The sequence below is a fragment of the Phalaenopsis equestris genome, unplaced genomic scaffold (genome assembly GCF_001263595.1).
Source record: "Phalaenopsis equestris unplaced genomic scaffold, ASM126359v1 Scaffold235966, whole genome shotgun sequence".
In the NCBI taxonomy this organism is placed as follows: Eukaryota; Viridiplantae; Streptophyta; class Magnoliopsida; order Asparagales; family Orchidaceae; genus Phalaenopsis; species Phalaenopsis equestris.
Genome location: NW_018253815.1, coordinates 13,493 through 33,351, shown reverse-complemented (window position 1 = coordinate 33,351; position 19,859 = coordinate 13,493). Strand labels below are relative to the sequence as shown.

General features: G+C 33.1%; 1 protein-coding gene across 1 annotated transcript; it reads right to left on the bottom strand.

Annotated features, from left to right (window-relative positions):
• Positions 1-17,150: 17,150 nt before the first annotated feature.
• Positions 17,151-19,297, bottom strand: LOC110039255 (cysteine-rich and transmembrane domain-containing protein A-like). The gene is made up of 3 exons (XM_020744258.1): positions 19,093-19,297; positions 17,521-17,686; positions 17,151-17,418 (listed from the first exon to the last, which is right to left on the bottom strand). The coding sequence occupies exons 1-3, from the start codon at positions 19,121-19,123 to the stop codon at positions 17,373-17,375; spliced, it is 243 nt and encodes an 80-aa protein (XP_020599917.1). The 5' UTR covers positions 19,124-19,297; the 3' UTR covers positions 17,151-17,372.
• Between the last annotated feature and the right edge of the window lie 562 nt (positions 19,298-19,859).

Sequence of the window (19,859 nt, the reverse complement as noted above, 5' to 3'; positions counted from 1 at the left end):
ATATTGGAGCCATAATTGTAAAATCGGTTTTGGGTTTGATTATGAATGGATCTGCAATTAGACTTGGACATCCATCCACTATTTTTCTACTGTGCAGTCAATCGTAAGTACCTTATGAAAGTTAGGAAAAAGTATTTCTTCCTTGGAAGTCGTTGGATCTGAAGTCTATTGTAGTTGTAGTGGAAAGGGAGATGAAAAAGATATGAATGCACTGATGAATCAAGGATCTCAGAATTCATCTCTTATTCAAACCTATTATAATTTGAATGTAGTTTTGAAGAGAATCAGGAAGATATAGAAAGAGTCGCAAAATCTTATGTATGTGATTAAGAATATTTCTGAAATGTTGGATCATCTGGATTGGAGAAAGGAACATTTTGAACATACTGAGTGTATTGAAGATGGTTTGGTATGTATGTTTGATGGTTTGGTATGTATGTTTAAGAAACATTCTTGGATTGGAGAGGATTCAACTTACGAGTTTACATATGACCCTTCTACAACCCGTATGTGCACTACTAATCAATGGGAGATATGTAGGAGGATGAGAGTGAAGTAGATGTTTGAACTTAATTTATGCACACAATTTTTTATTTAGGACTACTTGTTTTAATTTGTTGAGTTGGATTGCATTTCCTTTCTATTTTTGCACTATCTATGTTTATGCTTTGTATTTTGATGTTTAGATTTCAGTGTAGTTTTAGATTTCAGTGTTAGGATGTTGGTTTGCTTTAGAACACCGAATTTGATGTTTGTTGGCTTGAAAACTGTTAGTTTGTATTAGTGCAGATTTTATATATAATATGAGTTTTGTGTTGTTCGTGAAATTTTGTTGTTAGAATGATGTTTATATATACTTAAAAATGTTTTGTTGAGTGAATTATAGGTTGACATAAAGTGGTATGGAGCAGATTTTGACATAAACTGAAATCTGATGAATTTAAGCTCTCGCGCATGATGCGCCAATTTACAGAGCGCTGACACATGATGCGTCAAAAACCCGAACACACCAGATCACCTAGAAAGCCACAAAATCGCACGAACAAGCTCAATTTTCACTGCTTGTGTCGTCTCCTACCTCTAAACCTTGACCTAGGGCTTCTTATTGAGGATAGTAGAGAATATTTTGGAGGTAAAAAATCTTACATTTCATCTTCTCTTAGTAAGAGCTTCCCTTAATTTAGAAATTTTTTATTTTCACCATGAATTTTTCCTACATTATGGAAGATCCAAAATTTGTTATTTTTAATGAAAAAGCTTGGAGAAAACTCATGGTGAAAAGTTTCTTACCAAATGATCTTGCTTGAGGGGTTAGATTTTTTATTTAGTAATTTATTTGGATTTTCATAGAATTTCCAATAGCTCCCCGAGTTAAGAGAGGAAGGTCGTCCAAAAATTTTGATTCACAATGATTCATTAACTTCAAGGCCCATCATAGTTACAATACTTAAATAGAGACCAGAAGATTGATCCAAGAACGGGCATTTCCAAACCCGTGTGGCGAGATTGAAAGGTTGATCCTTGCCAGAAAATAGGAAAGATTCTGCTACTTCACTGCCATAGCAATTGTCCCCATGATTCGGGAGTTTTATTCCAATCTGAGGTTCAGTGCTGATGACCATTTACTAGTTAGAGGTAAACAAGTTGAATTTACTGTTAATCGGATCAATACTTTTTATGGGTTGAGGGGTGTATTTTTTGATGAATATGCTGCACTCGTGATGATTGATTCATCACTGGATGAAGTGATTGCCTATCTGACGGATCTAAGAGGAGAGTGGAAGATTAAGAATAACAAAATAGTTAACTTTCCTGCTTCCATATTGACTAGCCAGTTAAAGGAATGGCATCACTTTATTTCTGCTAAATTATTATCAACTAATCATCTTACCGATGTTATGAAAGTTAGAGCTATATTGAACTATTACATTCAAAACATGAAAGCAATAGATATTGGTTCACTTATAGTTCCTCATGCTCAAAGTATAGCTGGTAGCTCTACAGCTAGTGGTTTGGGATACCCTATTTTTATTTTCACTTTATGCAAACAATTAGGAGTAAAGTCCCATAGAAACGAAGAAAGATTACAATCACAGAATCCTATTGGGAGGCATATGATTCAAAGAGTTGAATCATTTGTTAAATCTAGGGGTGAAAGAAGGGATACACCATCTACATCCGTTGCAGGGGCATCTACTTCTCGCCCTGCATCACTAGAAAACATTATGGACCAACTCATGAAATGGACCAACTCATGATTCAACAAATGGACATAATTAATATCAGAGTCAGTTGGGAGAGATTGGAGTAAGAAATGCTTATAATGATGAATATCAGCAGAGGAGAGTTTAGCATGATATTGATTTTGAGAATGCTATGGTGAGACATTTTAGGGGTGAACCCAATGTGAAATTTACTCCTTGCCCAAGTTTTACTCCCTATGCTCCTATTCGAGATGAAGAAGAGGAAGAAGAAGCAGAAGATGATGATGATGATGATGATGATGATGATGAGGAAGGAGATGAAAACTAATATTTTTGTTTTTGTTTTTTTTTTGTTATTTGTTATTGTAATGTGTTGTATTTTCATTTGAGAACTATCATAGTAAAACTTTCATGTTGTGATGTGAACATAATTGTAATAGTAATTATAGACTTTTACTTATTTCTGCATTTTTAGTACTTTCAATTTTTTTTTCAGTTTTTTTTTTTTTTTTTAATTTTTACCAAATTCTTTAGAATATATTATGTTTTACTTAATGGTTTAAAGTCTGTGTTTTTCTAAGTTAGTACCTACAGTATACTAGAGCACTGTTTCATAAAAAAAAAATCCTCTATAGGTCAATTTTTATTTTCATGCATTTTTTTTTCTTTCACCTATTAAAATTTTGTACTAAAACTTTTTTCTTAAAATTAATTAAAAACATAAGTTTGGGGGGAATGAAAATTTCTTTTAAACATTTTTTAACTAAATTTTATTTGTCCTCAATTAACTATATTTTTAAAAATTAATTTAACATGACCTGGGATATTCAGATTTAACTTTAAATGACTATACTTATGTTAATAAATATTGTGATAAATTTAGGTAAAAAGTTTTTAATAATGAAGGTCAACTCTTAAGTTAAAGATATTTGGTATCATAGGATAAGACTTTGCTTTTCTATTTAAAGTAAAGGAAGTTGTATTTTTTAAGTATTAAGAATTTTAGAGTTTCATGTAAGAAGAAAAAAATGATATTTTATGAAAAATCATAAACTAATATGAATTTATAAAGGAAGAAAGGTATAGAGTTTTAACATTAAGAAGAGGATAGTTAAGTTTAAAATTATTAAAAGTTATCCACATATAGTAATCCTCACTTGAAAAAGAAAGAGAAAAAAAAAAAGAAAGGATTGAAAAGATCCTAAAAGAAAAAAAAAGAGGGAAAGGAAAAGAAAAGAAAAGAAAATAAAAATAGGTGAGGAGAAGCTTGAGGAGATGCGTAATAAAAAATTGGCTTCACTTGAAACAACTTAAGGAAAAAGCTTTATTATAATTTGTAGACTTGTATTGGAATATTAGTAGTATTCCTAGTAAAGTTTTAATGAAGTTCTGTTTCATATGAATATTATAAATGTCCTTAATATGACAAATTGTAATTCTTCTTGAAATATATAGACATTCAAAAATCTTAAATTTGATTACTAAGTATTCTTACACTTAGAGTTTGAATCTAAGTTATTAATGGTTTTTCTTAAATTTTGTTATCATATTTATTAAACTAAAGTATATAAGTTATATGTAAATCTCTATCCTAAGTCATATGTTTTTATTTAGTAAAAGTGCACTAGAGGATAAGTAACATTTAAGTTTGAGGGATTTTGATATACCAAAATAATATATTTTTTTAAGTACATAGTTTATGCTTATTTTTGGTGTATTACCCTTTAAATAAGGGTATTTTCATATTTTTGTTGCAGGTATATCATTTTTAGAGATTTGGAGCAAAAATGGAAAAAAGGATGAAATTTGGAGCCAAAATAGGAAATTTTGGAATTTTAGAGCATGATGCATCGTTTGACAGAGAGTTGGCACATGATGCGCCAAATTTGGCGCATGAGCTCCAGAGATAACTTTTTGCGAATTAAGGCAGTTCAAGTGAAATTTTGCACTAACTTTCAAAGGGACACTTGTTCTACACACCCCTTAGAGTTACTCAATGCATCTAGACACTTTAGAAGGCTCTTTTATGAAGAGATATGTCTCTTGGATCAAATGACACCTTTTGAATTCAAAAGAGTTGACTTTTTGATGAAATTTTGGAGGGAATTTTGAATTCCTTTTGAAAGGAGGCAGCCCTTAATAAAAGAAGAAGACTTCAAAGAGTTCGGAGAGAGTTGGAAGGGGGACGAAAGGCAAGAAGGTGGTGGCGTGAAAGGCAATGAGAGGAGATTTTCTTCTAGGGTAGTAAGACGAGAGGGAATGTGAGAGTTTTCTTCTTCATTGCACTTCTAAGAGAGAAATGAGTGTGTTTGTAAAGAGAGAAAGGCTTGGAGAGAACTTCTAGGGATTTGCTTGGGAAGGATTGTGAGATAAGTTGTCTTTTATTTCTTTTATTTGGTAAACTTTTTATATATTTGAAATCCGCATTTTGTCGTATCCTTCTCATGAATTCTATGTAGTTTTCTTTATCTTTCTTCCTACTTTGAGATATGGTTTTGTGAAGAATTGATTTTGTTTTATATGGTTTTAGATGTGAATAAGTTGTGATGATTTGAACTCTGATCTTCATTTACTTTTTGATCTGCTCAATTGAAATGTTAAAAAGTTAACATCTGTTGTGAAACCTACTATTCGGGAAATGGAGTATGAGTTTTACAATAAAATGAGAATCCCTTTCGATTTCATGGGAGAGTATGTCATCCATGGAATTGTGTGCAAATAAATAGGGAAATATACTTTGTTGGATGCAGAATTGGAGATTTTAAGGTGATCGATTAAAATCCCCAATTTGGTCCAGTTGATTAGAAACGATGCGACATTGTTAGCTCTCAGGGGAGGGAGTAATGAGAGCTCTGGAGTGGCAGTCGGTATCCTGCAATGGCAGTCGTTATCCTGCAAGCCTAACCACAAAATTATGGACCAAACTCTTGATTACTCAATGTTCTTTATAGCACTCGGAAGAGAGTAAAGATTATAATTGCTCCTACTTGGCACAAAACATTTTTTTTATATATTTTTAATTGATTTTAACTTTTTCAGAATTCATATACTCATTGTAAAGGAGAAATGATATTTTTTAAAAATTTGAATCTTCCATAACAAAAACTTTGTTTAGTTTTTGTAATTTTACTTTTGAAAGTTTAGTTTTAAGTTAGTTAACTTTATTTTTTCAGCTGCATTTTATATAGCATTGACTTTAGTAGTTAATACTCAAACTTTGCACTTTACTTTTATTTTTAAATTTTTAAGTTATAAAATAATTTTAAGAATTTACCTATAGGTTTTTCCAACTTCCCCATGGGATTAATATCTAGGGCTTCATTAAAGTCCTTTATTACTTGAGCGATACATATACTTGTGTTGATTTTAATGGCGATTTGACAATTTAAAAAGAGTTTTAATGATAAATTATCTTCATATAAGGTATTTTTGTTGGGATTGTATTGTATATTTATTGATATATCTGTATTTTGTATTTTGTAATATTAAAAAATATTTGCAAAATTTACACACTAAATCTGACCGCATCACCCCCTGATCACAAGGAACTCCCAAAACCATTTTCATAGTTTTCTTAATGATATTTTGTTTATTTTAATTATTTTAGTGCAAAAGTTCTATTATACTTGAAAAATAGGTTTTGATATTAAATAAATATCATATTGATTTCATATTTCTTTAGAGACTTAAAATCATCATTATCTTCACTATGAATTAATTTTTATAATTTTTTTAAAATTATATTTTATTTATTTACATTTTTATGTGTTTTAATGAATTAATTAGCTAAGATAATGCACATAATTATTTAAAATTGTCTTACATTTTTCTTAGAGTCATCTAATTATAGAGAACCTACCAAAATATATCCCAAATTTTTCTGATTTTAATTTTAATTTATATAATTATTTTATGTAAAATAGGCAATTAGCCTTAAAAATTGTGGGTTTTATATTTAGAGGTGTTCTCTTACTTTGGAAAAAATAGAGAACACTCCTAATCATATGCAGAGTAAACCCTTTGAAATTCAAGTCGTGGTGATTAAAATTTATTTAAATAAACAAGCTCTGGAGTCTTTAATTGATTTAAAATAAAATACAAGGCAAATAATTTTTATTTTTTGTTCATAATTTTTTTCTTATTTCACTGAGCAACATGTTATTTTTATTTTATTTTTATGATTTTTTTACACAAAGTTATGATTTTTTTTAATTTTTGAATTAATTTAAATAAAGAATACTATGATTTACTACTTATCTAACTCAATGCCACACCATCCTACGATGGCTTTGAACCTCCATGTGACACGCTCCCATTCAACTCGCCTTCTGCGTCAGCACTTACTTGGCTCGCACTTTATGAACTGATCTCTCGTCCAACTCCTCCTCCGTTGTTGGATCAATACACATGTGAACAGACGAAATCCTTTCATTATACCTATCTAACTTAAACTAAGAGTTGTTCATAGTAATACATATTAATCTCGCTCAATACTCAACCAAATCATTCATGATTTGTTCTTATAGCTTCATCTACTTGAGACAAGCACATCCATATGATTAAAGGCTTATGAGAACCAAGTTCACTTCATAATTAATGAAACTGAGAGCATTTTTAGGGGTTAGTGAGCTATACCTTTCCCCAAGAGGTGAGGCTTCAATTGGGTTGGTTTTATACATCTAGTATGTCCTTACGAAGCTCCTTCAAGTACCGATTTGAACTGAGGTTGAGTTTAGGTAAGAGTTTGATCGAGTGGTGATTCAGTTTTGGTCTAAGAGTGGGTTAGAGTGATCAACGGATGGGGCTTTCAGTGGGAAACTTCATCATTTTGTTAGGGGAAGCATAAGGATGAGTAAATTTGAAGTTTAGTGAGGATTTATGGAATGATAGAAAGTGTCCTGGATTTTGAGGTCAAAATCCCAGCATGACAGTGGTTATGGATGGCTGGGAACAATGGGATTGGACTCAAGAAGGCTTGAAGAGGCTCTGGAAGTAATTTGGCAGAATCTCCCCAAGGAATTGGATGATCTCTCTATCTGGCAGTGAGGAGTTGTGCTTAAATAGAGCCATTTCCATGGTGGCCAGCAGGGCAATCCAACGGGTGGAAAAGGTTGCTTATGTGAAGGGATAAATGGTGCAAATCTCCAATGAAAGCTAGCCACATAAGATGGGTGCAATTTAGGTTTGGTCCATGGAGGATACTCCTTGGGTATGAGTTTTTTTTGCGACTAGACCGACCGACCAGAGCTGTTGTGGTAGCACGGTGGTGCAGGAAAGCTAGGGGGAGTTTTAATTATAATCATGATGGGGGTTTAATCTTGTGATGGCAAGCTTAATTCACCTAACCAAATATGGGAGGAGATCCCCCAAATCAAGGGACCCTTGGTCCATGGCTCCACTCGGGTGGGATAAGAGGATCTAGGTTTTTTCTTGGGATCCAACTTGCGGTTGTGGTGGCCAAGTTTAGGCTATACCAAATGATTCAAGGTGACTTTAGGGTTTGGGTCCAAAACTTGGTATTTGACTTGAACTTAGGTTTAGCCTTGGCTAGAGCTTGGATTTAGGTAAATTGATTGGCCAATTTGATTTACAAGATCGTTAAGAGGCATTTAAAAGTCAATTGGGTGGGAATTGAGAAGTTATGTAGTTCAATTTGGTGAGATTTGGAATTTTGGGTAAAATTTGGGATTTTGGTTTGAATTAGATTTGAGCTAGGTTTAGGTTTGGTTCTAGGCCATTTGATGGTTCAAAATAGTCTAGGGAATGGTTATAAATATTTTAGCATTCAAAATTAAGGAAATTGGAAGGGTTATTGGGTTTAATTTGATGGAATTTAAAGATATGGTGAAATTGGGGATTTTAGCCCGAATTTGAAATTAGGTTTTGTAGATTGGTTGAATTGGGCTCCAAATTGGTGTATGTTAGGATTATATAAGTTGATAATTGATTTAGGTTTGAAAACGGGTAAGATTGAAGTGAATTTGTTGGAAATTGGGATGGATTTGGGGAAGATTGGGCTTTTTGGGGCAAAATTGGGATTTTGGTTAAAATCGATCAATTTGGTCAAATTGGGCCCAATGGTGGCTAGAATTGATTTTGGGGATGTTTGGAATGATTTGGGAGATTTTGGGAATTTTGGAAATTTATGGGTGTTTTGGGCAATTGGAGTAGTTTGAAATGGGTTGAGATGATTTTTTAGGAGAATTTGATAATTTTGGCAATTTTGAAAATTTTAGGGTTCGAGGGGTAATTTGGTAATTATGGAAAATTTTGGGGTTAAAAGGTCAAAAATTGGAGTCTTGGTAGAATTGATATCATATAAAGATGCCAATTATAAAATCACTTTTTTTGAGCCATATGCCCAAGGGAACTCCCATTTTGGATGCCTTATGTATTGGTCCTAGCCATCCTAACTAGAGGCTAAGGGTTTTGGGGACCACCCACATGATTCTCCAAAAGAATAGGGAGACATGCTAAGCATGGATGGTTTAGGATTTGGGTTGTGAGTGAAAGTGAGTGGTTCAAGTGTGTGTGTTTTTGTAAGACCAAAACCACACCACCCTGGGCTAACCCTGACCCCAAGCAATCCTTTGGGGGCTCTTATTGAGCACCCCCATGTTAGCTCTTTCCAACTAAGTGCTACAGGTTAGAACTAAACATATGGAACTCCATAAAGATTAAAGAAGTGTTTAAAATTTCTAATGGGGCAGGGTTCCGATACTAGTTCTCTAGGATAGTCAACAGGAAAATCTTATGGCTATATCTTAGGCTTCTAAGGAAGAAAGACTATACCTCAATAAAAAGTGAAGTCAACAAGCACACATATTCAAATCATGATAAACATGATACGATATTTATTCTCTAATATGGATATAAGAAGTGATGGGCAAAACAAAAGTTCAAATTAAGTTTTTTTTTCTTTTTTTCTTCTTGGAGAGCCAAAGCCAATGACGAGAAATTGTTGTCACTCATCTAGTTGCTGAAGAGACTACTAACTATAGGTTTAGCAAAAAATGCTCCCAAGTGAATGTGAGTCATGACTTGAAGATGAGTGTAAGACATTTTAATTTTGTTGGTGTATCCAAAGTACCCCTTGGTAAAGAAAAATCCATTTTTTAATTTTATGACACTTACACCATATAGATTCTTTTAAATGAGTTGTATACTGATATAAGAAATAAACATCTTTTGCCATCATGTGAAATCAAGAATCTTTATTCTATTTTTCTTCTCGTTGTTCTTAATTGAAGAGACAAGAGAATCAATTAGAGAACTATGTGTTTACTCAAATACAACTTTGTATTTAAATGAGGCATTTTCAGGGGCACAACGCAAGGGTCATCAAGACTGACGGGCTTCTAAGGTGATCAAGCTAAGTCAACCACCAACTAAATGTCATGTCATACTTGAACAAAATTAACCATCTACTGAAGTGCTTGAGCTAAGCAAACCTGCAGAAATTATCGACTGAATCCACCTGCAGAAGTGGTCAAGCTAAACCCACAACGACAAAGTGGCAATGCTAGTTTGGGGCAAACAAGCTGCTGGAAAAAAAATATTCATGAAACTAGGGTACAAGCTTCAATCTGTATTTATGGTGTCGTCTGCCACCCACATGATGAACATTTCATGAAAACAAGAAAGACTGTCGCAATATTGCACGAAATGTAATTGAATTGTCTTTTCACTCATGTATAAAAGGGAGGTCAAAGGAAGCTCTTACGGGGATGAATGTTTTAGAAAGAAAATGACATTTTAGAATTTCTCTCCATCTCTCTCTAAGAAAATTAGACACACACACTCTCTCTCCCTCATTGTTGGGAAGCAGAGACACTCTCTTAAACCAAATTCCTAGCTGCCTGTGAATCTTGAGAAAATATAGAGTGAGAAACATGAGCTCTAACAACACATTCATCATCAACATTGATGCCTTTGGAGTAAAAATATGATCTTTTTTGGTTTATAATAATTTTTGAACAAGATGAGACTATACGTTTTGAAAAGATTTATATATATATATATATATATATCGAGAGAGAGAGAGAGAGAGAGGGAGACAAAAATTTTTATGTAGGTGGTTTTCTCCTTTACTAGGGTTTTGGTTTTCGATTTCTTTTTCTCCCACTTTTGATCTTTGTGCGAGTTGGTGTTATGTGATGGGAGAAATGATGTGTTCTTTTCCTGAAGTCAATGCAAAGAATAAAGTTGTTGTTTCTTATTTAAAAACCCCCGTCTTTCCTCAATCCTGTCATGAAGCACTTATAGTCTCGGATGAGGCTTCTTTGGTTAAAAAGGCAGATTAAGAAAAAATAATAAGCCTGTTACTTTTGTTTTTGACTTGGAATATGCTTCTCTAACGACATCTTGTTGTCTAGCTCTGGTAAGTAAGTTCTTATATGGCCACCATAAGCATGAGTAAGTTAGTCAAAATTTTGAGAACTTTAAACTTAAGGGGATTGGAAGATAAGTTTGCTAAATGGTCATCAAATTGTCATTCAACTATCTAATGGAGAGGATTACACATGATTTTTTGCTAGGAAAAACAGAAGGATTGATAATAGGGTGATGAAGCTTCTCAAGTGGTTTGTTGATTTTTACCCTCAAACTAAACCTCCTATTGTCCCCGTTTGGATCAGATACTTGGGCTCATTGCTATATCTTTATAATCATCAAGTTCTTTTCTCATTGGATACTATTTTTGGGAGACCTCTCAAAAAAGATTGTCAACATTTTTTATTTCCAGGCCCACTTCTGCTAGGGTTCTAGTAGAAGGGGATATTGCTTTTGTTTTTCCAAATAAAATATTGATTGGTTCTTCTCATAATGGATAATGGTAGAAAGTATTCTTGGAGAAACTATCCTTTCTTTTTTTGAATGGTAGAATTTTTGGTAATTATGAAGCTCAGTGTTATCATTTACATCCTGAAATGAAAGGTTGATGAGCCTAAAAGATATGAGCATAACACATCCAAGCGTGTTAGAGTATCCACTTCTGTGGAGGTGGTGAAAGTTGGGGGTGCAGATCCAACTAGATGGAGGTTTTGAGAAAAACATAAACAACAATGAATCTCATGCTTAGAATGAGGCCCTCTTTAAATTAGATGAGGAATGAATTATTAAGAAAATCCAAAAGGATGAAAAGAGTCAATGAACTTATTCATTTCAAGAAGAAAAATACTATTAATGCAAAAGATGGTTGTTGTTCTAAAGAAGCTAATCAGTATACCCTCACTAGAGCATCTTGGAGAGGGAATATGCTGCATCATGTTTAATATTTTTGTTGGAATATCAGGGCATTGGTTGACCGACTAATAGACTGAAATTTTTGTGTAGGGTGCACAAGTAAGAAATTTTTGCTATTTTGTAACCCTTTTTTTCTACTAATGCTAAGAAGGTTCTTAGAAAATTCAAACAGTTTTAATGCTATAGGACTTCCAGAAATAAAGTCTAGTTCTATTGGAAAATGGGAGCTACTTTAAATTTGTGCATGCTTATTGTGAAAAAGATGAGCACAAGGGTTGGATTGCTTTTCTTTATGCGAGCACTCTACATCAAGCAAGGCTTGATCTCTAAAAAAAACTTAGTGCTCTAGTAGTATTATGAAAGATACATGGCTTGTTGGGAGAGATTTTAATATGATTATGAATAACTCTATAAAAGTGGGAGAATAAGTGGCTAGTCCTTATCTCATAACAAAGATTTGTGATATAGTCAGAGAGGCAAATCTATTGATTCTGTTCTTAATGGTCCTAAAATTACCTGGAGGTGGGGTAACTTGAGGGAAAGATTGGATAGATTCTTAGGCAATCAAGAATGTCAGAATTCATATAATGTTCTAAAATTCTTTCACCTTGATGGAGCTGGCTCTGATCATGGGCCTCTTTTATTTTCTCTTGATTTCTTCTCTAAATCATTTGCTTACAGTTTTAGATATCTCAACATTTGATCTTCTCACCCTTCCTATCTCAATATCATTAAATATGCATGGAAACCTGCAAATATTGGGGGTAGTCACTAGCTCATTCGTTAAAAATTACACAAAAGGGTGGCATCATGCCTTAAGAAATGGAATTGGGACTTTTTGGGTGATGTACACAAAAAGGTGGTTGAAGCTAACAAGAAAGTGACGGTGCTTGAGACTAAAGATGCATTTTTTAGTCTCAGTGTTGATGAACTTACAATTGCTCCTAAAGAACGTCTTTTTGCTATCAAGCAGAAAGAGAATTTACTTCAATAAAAAGCAAGAGACACTCATTTTTCTGAGGGAGATAGGAATACAAAGTATTTTAATGCCACTATCAGATGAATGAGGAACATAGATACTATTATCAGAATGAAGGATGAGAAAGTGGGGATGAGTTTTTGAGTTAAAGGATATTGTTGACAATGTAGTGAGCTATTTCTCTAACCTTTTTGGTGCTCATGTGTTTGTTACTAATATAGAGTATGATTCATTTAGAAATGATAGAATCTATAAGAAAGATCTAAACCTTATCTTTGTTCCAATGCAAGAGGAGATTCATTAGTCTCTTAAAGAGGTTAATTGCAAAAAGGCTGCTAGACCTAATGGCTTTACATTTGATTTTTATTTAAAATGTTGGGATATCATCAAAGTGGAGGTTAATAAGGACAATCCAAGTAGTGACAATACAAAGTTTTTTTTAGAGGACAATCCAAGTAGTTACCTTATGTCCTCTAATATTGTGCTTGTTCTTAAAACCAACGTAAAAACTACTCGGTTTCAATTTTGACCAATCTGCTTAACTTTGATTGTCTCTAAAATAATCAATAAAATCATGGTGAGAAGGTTTAAACCTCACTTAACTCAGATTATCTCTCCATAGCAATCAACTTTCATCAGAGGTTGGGAGATTACTGATAACCTATTATTAGCTTAGAAAATTGTTGAAGATCTTGATAAAGGATGTAGAGGTGGGAATATGATTGTTAAACTTCATATTCAAAACACATATGATTCAATAAGTTGGGATTTCATCATCAGTATTCTCAGAGCTAAGGGTTTTAATAAAAACATTTTCTTGGTTATAAGGAGGTTGCTAGAATGCAATATTTATAGTATCCTTATTAATATAACCTCATATGGCTATTTCCTACTAAGAGGGGCCTTAAACAGGGAGATCCTTTATCTCCTACTATTTTTATTTTGGCAATTGATTAATTTTCCAGATTATTAAACATGGTGCAATGTACTAATCTCAAGATGTCCTTTTTCATAAAGCTATAGTGTTGGTAAGCCATTTGATTATTTTTTTAATGTAATAAGGAGGGTTATTTATTATTATTTGCTTGAATTTTAATAAACATAAATGTTTCATCAAAGTGGGTGTGCATGTGAATAGAGAAGTGGCTGAATGGATTGTTACTTACACTAATTGTACCATATCTTCTCTCCCAATTAAGTATCTTGGGGTTCATCTCTTGAGAAGCGGAATGAAACAATCCTAAATGGATTCAATGATGGAGAAAATTAAAAACAAATTCTATATTGGAGGAACAGTTTCATATCATTTGGTGGGAGAATAACTTTGATTAGAAGTGTTCGTATTACATACCTCTTCATGCTTTGCAAGTTCTTAAACTCAAAAGCTAGCCTCAGGTCATGCTGGAAAAATGTTTTAATAAATTTCATTAGGTAGCAAATTCTTCAAGCAGGATTTGGGCAAATTGGAAAAATATTTGCAAGCCTCTAGATGCAAGTTGATTAGGCCATCAAGAGCTCCATGATGTTGCTATTATCAAATTCACTAAGCAATGGTTTAAATTCAAAAGAGGGAGCTCTTTATGGTTTGATTCCATGAATTGTAAGTGTCGTTCTCTCTCTCACCTACCTACTATATCTTGGAAAAGTGGTAATAAAAAAATTTGGAAGCCATTGATTAATGCAAGGGACTCTGCTGCTAATTATGTTTATTTGGATATTGGAAAAGGAAATGTGTCCTTTTGGAAGGACCAATGGACTGATTTTGAATTCAATAGAGTGGATGGATGGGAATCAAATGAACATGCTATAGTTTATACTTTTTGGAAGGAGGGATCATGGAATTTTGACCTCCTTAAATAGATGGTGGGCCAAAGTGCTAATGTTATATCCAAGATTCCAATAAACTCTGAAATTGAGGACTCTTTCAATTATCAAACTCTTTAACAAGGTATCTATCTCTAAATCTCTTTATGCTAAATTTTATACTTTTGATAAAGCAGAGTGGCCCATTAACATATGGGTTATCTGCTTCTTTGAGTTTTGTTTTTTTTCTAGAGACAATTTCACAGGCTTTTGCCTTATGAGACATATTGAAATTAAAGGGGCTTAGAGGTGCATCTTAGTGTTGCTTGTGTAAGAGGGTAGAGGAATCACTGAACCACTGATACATTCAATGTTCTTCTTCTGTGCATGTTTGTGCCTTGTTAGGTGAATATTTCCACAAGAATATCCCAACTGTTTGGAGCAATGCTATTGATTGCTCAAATTTTGGTCTGATGGTTATGCAAAGAAACACATAATGGTCTTCTTCCATTTCATTGTTATGTGATTTTTTTGGATGGCTAGAAATGCATGCAAGCGTAAGGGTAATTTGTTCAAAACTGAATCAATCAATGCCAATATATTAGCTTATCTTTTTAAAATAATTCATTCTTAACTGTTCAAGGTGAATTTCTTTGAGGGGGTTCCTTTTACTAATGCAGGAGTATCTATTCTTAAATTGGTAAGATGGTTCCCATTGTAGTAGGGTGGACCAATGTTAATGTTGATGGGATTTAGGGTATTTTTGGTTTAATATGCCAAAGGACCTTTATTTCACAGGCTGTTGACTTCTCCATCTTTTCTCTGTTGAGTTTCGCCTCAGTTGGATATTATGAGGGTCCATATGCTAATGGTCTTTTTCTTTTTAGTATGCTGCCCTTTTTTTGCTCTCTTTTCATCTTTGCCTGGTATAGTGATTCCAATCAATGATACTTTGTTCATATTGTTGCTAGATTGGGTAAATCTTTTGGAGATGTTTCACTTTTTTGGTATACTTGTAAATTTTTAGTAGGATATTTTTCCATGGGTTATATATCAGTTGGGACCTTAAGGGTTATGTATTTTTTGTCTCTTTAAAGGGTCCTAACCACCTAGCTATGTACCTTTTGAATTTGAGCACCATTTAAACACAATATATATATATATATATATAATTCAACGAAGAAAAACAAAATTCAATTAGAATTTTAGTAATCCTCCCCCATCCACATGAAAAACTATTCCATACGGACACGCATGCAAAAATGCATGCGGTGTACGATCTCCACCATTGATCACAGCAAAGATGTATTTCGGTGAGTCTCATTTTAAATTTTTTTCTTAAATGTTGTGATCAACGGTGGAAATCTGACACCGCATGTATTTCTGCGGACACCATGCATGCGGTGTCCCTATGGAATAATTTTTCCATCCACACAATTATAGAGATGCTAAGGAGATTATCCATTCTAATGGAGCTCGTTGATGCTTGTAAAGCTACCAGTAAGTCCAACCTCTCAAGCAAAAAAATTGTATGTTTGTGAGCCGTTGAATTTTATTTTACAAAAAATATTGACTACATGTCATACCCTAGCAACTACGCACTTCGACAATAAAAAAACCAAAGAATCATTACCTGGGTTGATAATTACCCTGGCATTAATAAAGGCGCATATAAATGCTTGATTTTACAGAAAACCCCGAGTGTCTATCTTTTCCAGTGTTGTCTAAACCCTAGAAACGATGCTTGGAATGATAGCCAAGCGCATAAATTACCTTGATTATCGACACCAACAAATTAGATTGAGATGGTGTCTTTAACGGTGCATAATTAACAAGTTCTAAGAATGCATAATTTTATAATAAAAAAAGCTTTTTTTATCCTGAAAATAAAAAGGAACAAAATGTTGGGGTTTCAAATGCAAATCTCCTTTCATATACCTAATGCATGACTAAAAAGTTCATCAAAATATTTCTCTGATAGCCACATTCAGAAAGGTAATCCATTAGTTATGGAGCAGGTGGAACAAATGGTATGATTACCAATCAAATCATAGGCATCATTAGAAACATTAGATTATTTTATGGCAGAATATGTTAGTAGGATGTACTTGAAAAATAAATATGACGGGTAGGATTATTTGCAGGAAAAAAAAATCATAATGCACTTGAATGGTATCGTGACTTATTCCAAATCCGTCTCTTTTTCATCTTCTCCCTAGACCCTATCCCTCTTCTTTCTTGCTTCTTCATTCTTCTACTTGGCTAACTGTGGTGTGGTAGCCAATTCCCTTTCATTGCTCTCATTTTCTTGTCACTCAGTTGTTCATAATATGAAATTCTGTATTCTAACTTTACCAAACAATTATGTTTTAAAATTTCTCCGTCTTGATCATTAAACAGATAATTTGGATGTTTGTAGATCAAAAAATATGTTGAGAAATGATGATCTTGTTTTAATTCTTCTTGTGTGTGGGGCATCAAATCTATTTCATTCAGGAGATTTTTTAAATGATTTATGGATGTTAAATTCATTATTACATTCGAACAACACTCAAGCAAATGATGGAACTAACAATTTTTTTCATTTTTCATGGCATTATTTTTTTGGTTTGAAGCCACCAAATGGGTGTAAGATGAGTTAGTAATTTTCATGATCACTCATTTTAGAAATCAGGAAAAATGTTTGGTGAGATGATGATTCCATTTTTCATCCTCCCTTCTAGAGAAATTTTAGAAAAGTTTTGTAGAGTTTTAAATTATTGTCACCTAAATACATCCAATAATGATAAGTCATTAGCGAAATAGAAACCAAAGGAAGGAATCTTGATTAATCTATGCAAATTCACAATGCTTAGCAAATTATTTTCTCTAAAATGAAAATATGTATGTATGGAAATCACAACAATAAAAACTAAAAATACTGTATAAGATTACAGCTAAAGTGGTATATCTTATGAAAATTCTAATAATTCAACAGAGCAAATTGGTTACTGTATTGCTAACTAGTTTAGATTACATACACAAATAAGCCACTAATACAATGTAAGACTAAAACTCCCTTATCATATCTCCTGAGAATTCTATAATTCTCCGTGGTAAAGCTGCACTATAATGCTGACAAAAGTCATTCATAAATTCTCTCCTTAGAAGCATGCGTCAAGCACGCAGCAACAACACAATGCAGCACAACTGTTATAACAAGAGAAAGGAAGCAAAGGATTAGAACTACAATTTAAAAGTTCTCCTATGTTGGAAATATCGAAGAACCAATCGTTATCAAAATAATCTTACCATCCTTTCCAAAAACCGTCGCCGCGATTCTTAGTATCAGATGGTACCTGTTGGGAGTAAGAAGAAGAGTCAGCAGTTGGGTAGCCCATAGGAGGTGGTGCAACATATGATGTCGGTGGGTACGCCTGCCCTTGTAGAGGGTACGAGGTTGGTGTTGAGGGATAGGCTGCAAAATGCAAAATGGTGAGCAAGAAGCAAAATGTCTCAGCATCTTTGTGAGGGAGGGTATTTGGTGATAATAAATTTACATTATGATGAATTTTTTTCTACCTATATTGATAGCTTACATTATGGTTATTATAGCATTAAGTGGCCTTAACAAATGTGAAGTTTTTATAATTGAAGAATTATTTATTAATTCTTTTATCCACTTATCCTTAGATTTCCCTTTTTTTAATTTTTAATTTTAATTTTTTGTTTCCATTATTACAATATACGCTCCATTGAAAAAGGATATGTACTCTTTGACCTATGAGAGATAACTTGCCAGGAATATGATAAGCACAACAACCCATCATGATTTTAAACTGCTTTTTTATACGAGGAGGGTTGCCATTTTTACTAAAAGATTTGAGCTATAGAAAGTTTTATGAGATTGTAGAGCCAAAATTTCATAGTAAAACCAGCATACAATATAGTTGGATCTCCCCTTTAAATTTCAAAATTTGACTAATCCCTTACTTTGTAGGCTATGAGAAAAATTTGGAGATCTTGTATTAAATTTTGAAGGATCTTATTATCTTTAGGGATTCTGTAATAAATTTAATATCCCAAAACTAATTTCAGATTATAACTACAAATAGAGTTTTAGAAGGATTTTGATATAGTATAACCACGAACAAATGAGAAATCTTTTGTTTGGACTCAAGCATAATGTCTTCTTCTTCTTCTTTGCTACGAACCCTCATTTTCTTTTAGTGTTTGCAACCCTCTCAATCATTGGCATAGGTAAAATAGCATCAATTTTCCAATCTCTAGTTTTGTAGGAAAGAATATTTTGATGTATCCCATTTGAAGTTCAAAGGATTATTCTATTTCTGTGTATCCAGGGACATTTATTTTTATCGAACCACTTAAATTTTTATATGTTCCTCGGTTTGTATATTTTTTTAGGTTGGATTTATCATCTTCATGTGTTTTTTACATATTACCGCTATTCTAGCCAAAGTTACCTTATGTTGTCACACAGAACTTCAACTCTTTTGTTCGTCTAAGCATGCGAAAAGAAAGTGCTACGAAGCTATATGCCACTTTTTCAATCAAATATTTTAGCAATAATTTCATTAAAAGGTTCATAACTAATGAATATATCATGGGAGGTGTGTAATTGTACATAATCCAACCCCTATAGTTGCTTGATTATTCTTCCATAACTTAAATCTAGGATCTGAATAATCGACTGGATCAACTTAACCTCTACTGCCAGAAATATCATATATACAGATCGTTAACCGAATTTTTTCATATTATTCTATCTTCTTTCATGCTTGCTCACAAAAGTGGAGCATAAAAAAAAATTGCAACGAAAACTAAAAAAACCCATGTAGAAGAAATAAAATCAAAATAAAATACCTTGAGGATTACCCTGGGAATAGGAACTCATGTTTTCTGAATTAAGAAGACAACTTCAAGTACAGTCAACTGGTATAAGAACAAGTAAACAATGAAAAGAGATGAAGAGCTGAATGAAAATTGTGGAGCTGTTGCTACTGTATTTATAACTTTTTCTTTCTTTATTAATATTGTTTCACGGGAAGGCTGCTTCTTAATGCTAATCCGCGTTCAACGCGTTGTAATGAACTGATATTTCTGATGAAACTTACTTTGATTTTGTATTGGGAGTAGTTGGAAAGTTGCTAAAGAAGACGTTTTTACGTGTTGGAAGTTTGACAGATTGATTTGTTCAAGTTTTTTTATGACAACTTGTTCTTCAATGAGAAAAGAAATGTTATTTGATTTGATGAGTTTTTGAACGGCACGTAAGGTTCTCATTCTTAGATAATAATTTCATTTGCATAAAAAACTGCTCCACGTAAGGAACGGTTCTAGGAAATTAGGTGAAAGTAGCTGAAATTAGAAATTTTTATTTTCACTGGTTGAATTTTGTGCCAACATTCGAGTGTATTGGAGCAAATCTTCTGATTTTTGGAGGAAAATTTTCTACAAATTTTTTTGATTATATAGAAGAGAGAGAGAGAAAAAATATACAGGCAACTGGTGTCTTGTTGGTTGTAGTTTAGGCATAAGTACCATCAGTCCCGTATTCGAATTCATCTGAATTAATTAGCAGACATTAGGTTGATAGTTACATGTTGACCTCCATTAAATATATATATATT